This window comes from Arachis duranensis, chromosome 3 (assembly GCF_000817695.3).
Source record: "Arachis duranensis cultivar V14167 chromosome 3, aradu.V14167.gnm2.J7QH, whole genome shotgun sequence".
Lineage (NCBI taxonomy): Eukaryota > Viridiplantae > Streptophyta > Magnoliopsida > Fabales > Fabaceae > Arachis > Arachis duranensis.
In genome coordinates, this window is record NC_029774.3 from 120,654,718 (window position 1) to 120,661,535 (window position 6,818).

At 30.5% G+C, this 6,818-nt stretch overlaps 1 protein-coding gene across 1 annotated transcript; it reads left to right on the forward strand.

Annotated features, from left to right (window-relative positions):
• Positions 1-236: 236 nt before the first annotated feature.
• Positions 237-1,888, forward strand: LOC107480715 (FHA domain-containing protein At4g14490-like). Its single transcript, XM_016100877.3, has one exon. It carries the CDS (start codon positions 325-327, stop codon positions 1,729-1,731), a length of 1,407 nt encoding a protein of 468 aa, XP_015956363.1. The 5' UTR covers positions 237-324; the 3' UTR covers positions 1,732-1,888.
• Positions 1,889-6,818: the final 4,930 nt, after the last annotated feature.

Here is a 6,818-nt window from a genome sequence, read left to right on the forward strand (position 1 = left end):
TAGAGTTAATACATTTAATATTAAATTAAAAAAAAACAAATAATATATAATATGTTATATTTTTATTAATCAAATTATTATAATTTAAATTAATCTTAACCAAAAAATTTAAATTATAATTTTAATATTATTACGTGCTACGCTATTACACTTGTAATGTATTTAAAAATGAGTTATTTGTTTGAATATAATGTAGAAATAAAGAGTTAAATAATATCCTGAAACGAAAAGAAACGCAGGTGGGTAGAGCGGGAAAATTGAGCATTCAAACGGCAATACCCGAAACCCTTCTTTTCTGATATCTCATTTTCATTCTGCATTCAAATGGAAGCTCCGCATCTGAAGCTGGTAATGCTTAAAGGTCCTCGACAAGGTGAATCCTTCGAGTACCGTCCCGGAACCGCCGTCAAGATTGGCCGTGTCGTCCGCGGCAACACCCTCACCGTCAAGGACGCCGGCATCTCCACCAAACATCTCTCCATACTCACCGAATCTGGCCAATGGGTTCTCCGAGACCTCGATTCCTCCAACGGCACCATTATCGACGCTGTCAAGATCCCTCCCAACACCCCCTTCAACCTCTGCGACGGCGCCACCATCAAGATCGGAGAGCGTACTTCCATCCACGTCGTCTTCGTCTACCATCACAACAAAGCTTCGGCCGCCGTACCGCCCCAACCCAAGCGAAACCCCTCGCGTCGCTGTCGATCCGCGAAAGCTGAGGTTCAGAGCGTTGAAGAGAACAGCGATGATGCTGAGGGATCTGAAATTGTGCCTTCACCCGAGAGTAAACGTGCGACCCGAAATCCGAAGAACAATAAACTCGGTGTTGCTGTTGATATTACAGTTTCGGAATCGGGCGCTATGGATCTCGATGCTCCGATTGAGAAGCCGAAGAAGACCCGGGGTAGGAAAAAGAAGGTTGTGGTGGTGGAGGAAGCCGAAGAAAAACAATATGCTCCGATTGAGATTTCCGAGTCGACTGCAGTGAATGCTGCTCCTGTAGAGAGCGTAGTGGTGGTGGAGGAACCGAAGAAGACTCGGTTGACCCGGAATTCAAATAAAAAGAAAAGTGTGGCTGAGGGTTCTGATTTCAGTGCAGTGAATGCTCCGTTAGAGAATGTTGTGGTGGCAGAACCGAAGAAAAGCATGCTAACCCGGAGTTCAAAGAAAAAAGGAGGCTTAATTGATGAGATTACTGCTTCTGTTGTACCAGAAGAGAAGGTGATGGTGGAGGAATCCACAGAAACCTGGGTAAGCCAAGATTCGAAGAAAGGGAAAAGCCCGATTCTAATTAGTCCTGCTCAAAACTCAGGATTGGAGGTTAGAGTGGAGAATGCTGAGCCAGAGGAAACAATGGATGGGGATAAGAGTAAGGAATTGGAGGAAGAATGTGCTGCTCAAGCTTTTGAAATGGAGCAGGATGATAATGTTAATGAGGTAGAGGAAGTTCGAGGTTCTGGATTGGAGGGTGATGAGATTGATGATGGTGGTGGTAGTGGTGAAGATGGAAACAGTGTGAAAGAGGGCGGCGAAGATTGCAGCGTGCAGAAGGAGGATGTGGATTGGGCTGATCTTGAGAAGATGACTCTTGGTGAGTGGTTTGATTTCTTGGAAGTTCATTTGCCCAAACAGATTATTGATGAAACAGAAGAGATGATAGAGTCCATGAAAAGCAAAGCTGAGAGGCTCCGCGAGTATATTATGCAGCACAAGACAGAGCAAAGATAGCAAAAGTAAAATCCCCCTGTAATACATAGCATTATCATTAAGCATATGCTTTCATTTTTTTTTCCTCCTTGATTTCTCTAGTTAGTTCACTTGTTTGCTGTAAATATTATTAAGAACTTTAATGTTAATCAGGAAAACAGATGTGCTATATAGGGATGAGAAGTCTGGTATCCATAGATGATGTTTTAGGAAACTGCTACTAAATGGGGGTGAGGATGTTAATTCTTAATTAACTGTGTGAGATTGGAATTTGTAACTTGTAAGCAGCTTTAGTAGTAGACATCTGCAAATGATGTATTGGGGATTGTAATGAAATGTTAGCTCTTGACAGGAGCGAGTGAGACTCCAGTATGTTAACTCTTTTTGTGTATTTGTGTTAATGCTTTATGCATTGATTCACCACACTACTAGTAGCTGCAACCTCAGAATTATAACTCAAATAGGCATATCTGACAAATCTGGAAAGAAAAAGTTGTTGCAATAAGAAACAATCCTTAGAACATGTTGTATATACTATATACAGACAACAGAGAAAGTTTGGTTTTAAATTGTCTCCTAGTATTGCCTGTCTCTGCATAATTGGGATGCAAATGATGTGATGAACTGATTCCACTGATTCCCTGGAATATCATCATTAAGTTCCCATAAAGCATTGGCTGGTCTTACCATGTTTATTACTATGAAATGAATCCAGTTATTTGGACATAATAGGGTGTTTAGATATGCATTCGCCTGGCCTTAATAGGATAGACCTGAAACAGCTTGGGATTAGATATATATACTGTCAACATAACAGGGCAATCAAACTGAAACGTGTTTTTTTGTTTGCATTAATAGATATTATTAGAGTTTATTAAGTACTGTTGTACTTACTGTGATTCAAGTTACATAGCAGTAATATTAAGTTCTTGATTGTTATTTCCTTGTATTTTATTGCTGCACAAGGCTAATATATATAGTGATATCTTCCTCTCACTCAATGGCTATTCTTAATTATATTTAAGGGGGTTAAGCATATTTGTTTTTGTCTATACTGATCTGTTAACGAAATTGCAGAAACATGTTCTTCAATACTGAATAGGGTTTAATCCCCAAATATGTACAAATTCAGAAATGTACAGAAATACTGCCTGTGATTACATAGTGAGAGTAATAACTGAATCTGGAAGCCAACATGGAGGATTATATAGCAATTAGCAAATAGATTAAGGTTGAATGGTGGTTCTTTGAAAATAGATTTATTTCAATAATCACACAAACAAAATATACACATAAATGAAATCCTTTTATTAGAAAAGTAAACATGTTGGTTAAAGACTTAAAGTGAGGGAGAAATATTTTGATTTTTAAAATGCAAACGTAAAAGCTCTGGTTAAATCACTTACCATCTTTATTAATACACATTGGCGAAAATAGTGTTATCGATTTTCATTTTATTTGGTAATTTGATATGTAATAATTATTTTGGTTTCTGTACGTATACGCATAAATCATTTTGATACTTGTAGGTTTTAACGAGTTAAACTGTTAAAGTAGTCGATGTATGTAACAAATGCGACTCAGATATGAGTAAATTGATTTGACTCACATTAAAAGGACCAATTTGGACTAATTTTTTTACATACAAAAGTTATTTTTGACTTGTTTAATTTATATGAAACATAATAAAATTAGAGTAATACTACACATCTAATTTTTTTTTGTATAAATTAAATCCAATCAAATTAAACAATAATATTTAAAATAATATTAGACATAATTGATTTTTATTATGATAGACCAACTTAGTTAGACTTAATTAACAAAAAGATTTAAATGTAAAGTATTATTCATAAAATTAATTCTATTTTTTATTAAACATTGAATTTTTATAAAATCTAAGAACACTTTTTTTTAATTAACAGTAGATAATAATTTTATTTTCACTCTTTCTCTAGAAAAAGGAAAGAGCACACAATTGATTAGTTAGTTTGTTATGTCCAAATTTGGGGGAAAAAAAACATTTTTTTGGGTTTGAGTGTGATTTTTATCAGATATTATTTTTTAATCAAATTCGGATTATGCTTTTGATATATCTATCCTAACCCAAAATAACACTTTTTTTTTTAAGAATACATACTTTTTAGTGGAAATTAGTGATGAAATATTTGAATTTTATACTTTAATCGATATTTTGAATAATATCTAATGTAATTTTTTCAAATAATTGATTTTAGTATAAACATTATATAATATCTAACAAATTTTATTTCTACATAAAAGATTTTATTAGCTGAGAGTATATATAGTTTCCAAATTGTGTAAATTAATTGAATGCTAAGTAGACTTGGTTTAACCCGATGGTTTTGGTTTAATTTAAGTGTCAACTTTAGGTCTTCAAAAGTAATATGATCAAAATTTTGGATATTCTTAATTTCCTTGTTTTTTCCCCCTTATGTTAGTTATATATTGATTACAAAATGATTATGTATGCATGTTGACTTCTCAATTTTATTAGGTATCCAATTTAATTTGATTTGACTTTACTTTGTTGAACTTGATTTTGATTTGATATAAGAGGTCTGTTACACATATAAACTTTTTTTACTTATAAGCTATACAAGTTGGTTCAGATACAAAAAAATACGCACACCACTCTTTTAAAATCGAGCGTCCAATGCACGCATTTATTATGCCGCACTCTTCCTCTTCTTCCTCAATCAAAACGCAAACCGTCAAGATTCACATTCTTCCTCTTCTTCCTCAATCAAAACGCAAACCGTCAAGATTTAAGCGACATTCGAAACAAAAGACACATTCCAACTCCTCGCGAAGAGTAGAAGAAATCAAGAAGAAAAGATACAAATCTCTATCAAAAATCACCAGAAAAACGAAGAAACATTATTCAAGGTACTGTTTTACTGTTTTTCTAATTTTTTTTCTAGATTGCCTCTGCCATGTGCCTCATTCTTAAGCAGCAAAACGTTAAAAGATTTCAAGAAAAAATATACTATCTTCCCATATGTTGGGTGTATTTCTTAAATTCTTTTGGTGCAATTCTGTAACCGTTTGGGTGTATTTCTGTAATCGTTTGAGTGTATTTTTGAAGTTCCATTATCTTCAAAACAATTTCAAAACTTTCAGAAACCATAAAAATCGAAAAAAAAACGAAACAAGAAGGAGATCCAACAAATTTGGCAAGAAATTCGAAAAAAAAAAACTAAATTTTTTGAAAAATGAAAGTTATATATTTGCGCATTAATTGATTTGAATTAATTTAAAAGTCTGTTAAAGAGGCACGTAATATAAGCAGCGCGTTTAGTGGGTTTTGTTTTCTTCAAACTTGTAAAACTTGTAAGCGCAAAACACTTGTATGTAGAGATTAATTCTTGATATAATATATCTTATTTTATTTGAATATAAAACATAATTGTAATAGCTAAAATGTCTGATTTTTTTCATTTAAAAAATTAGTGGAAAATATATTTTTATTTATTCCTTTTTTATTATATTATATCTATTAAAATCATTCTAAATTTTATCAAATATGATGGTTGCAATTTATACTTATTAAAAATCACTTTTACTACAACTTATCAAATATAATTACTATCATTGTTAAAAATCACTTTTTTTTAGAATACATACTTTTTAGTGAAAAGTAGTGATAAAATATTTGAATTTTATACTTTAATCGATATTTTTAATATTATCTAATGTCAGTTTTTCAAATAATTGATTTTAGTATAAACATTATATAATATCTAACAAATTTTATCTCTATATGCAAGATTTTATTAGCTGAGAGTATATATAATTTCCAAATTGTGTAAATTAATTGAATGCTAAGTAGACTTGGTTTAACCCGATGGTTTTGGTTTAATTTAAGTGTCAACTTTAGGTCTTCAAAAGTAATATGGTAAAAATTTTGGATATTCTTAATTTCCTTGTTTTTTTTCCCCTTATGTTAGTTATATATTGATTACAAAATGATTATGTATGCATGTTGACTTCTCAATTTTATTAGGTATCCAATTTAATTTGATTTGAGTTGAGTTTGTTGAACTTGATTTTGATTTGATATAATATATCTTATTTTATTTGAATATAAAACATAATTGTAATAGTTAAAATGTCTGATTTTTTATTTAAAAAATTGGTGGAAAAGATATTCTTATTTATTCCTTTTTTATTATATTATATCTATTAAAATCATTCTAAATTTTATCAAATATGATTGTTGCAATTTATACTTATTAAAAATCTTTTACTACAACTTATCAAATATAGTTACTATCATTGTTAAAAATCTATCTTTAATAATAATTATTGTTAAAAAAGTGAAAAATTTATTAAACTGAGTCTAAATGGATAAATATGTCTCTAAGTTTTAGCTGAAATTGTTGAAAGTGTTAGATAATCAAAGTTAATAAAATGCAACTAAGATTTGGAAATGAAAAATAATAACTATAACAAATCATTTTCGTAAATATTAAAACAATGATATCATATATATAATTAAGTCATTTTAGTAATTAAATTCAACTAAATTAATTTAATAACTTATAATTGATTTAGTTAAAAAATTAAAACAACAAAGAAAATTATAATTAAATTTAATTAAAAAATAACTTACTATAATTGTGATAGTTGAAATATCTATCCCAGGAAATCCAATCTTTAAAAAATATAATTTTTTATTTTCCAGTTTCTGGCCGTTGGTAGTGCGGTAGCTGTGATTATTGACTTAGTACAGTTTACATGCTAGAAAATATTTTTTTGGGATTTAGAGTCTTTTAACTTAATTCTTAAAATTTTAATTGTCTTAATTTAGTTTTTAAATTTTTTAAATTTTATTTACATTAATTTTTACAGTGATTTAATTTCTATTACAAAATAAATTAAAAAATTAAAAATTAAATTAAAATAATTAAAATTTTAAAGACTAAATTAAAGCTCGATTGCTACGGATGGATCGGAGTATTTTCTGGTTTACGTCCTTTCCTCCCACTCCTATGATGATGACATAATAATATAATTTACAAAGACAAAGTGAGTAGGACTTACGAATTATGAACCATATTCGTATTAAAGGAAAGATGGCTTCC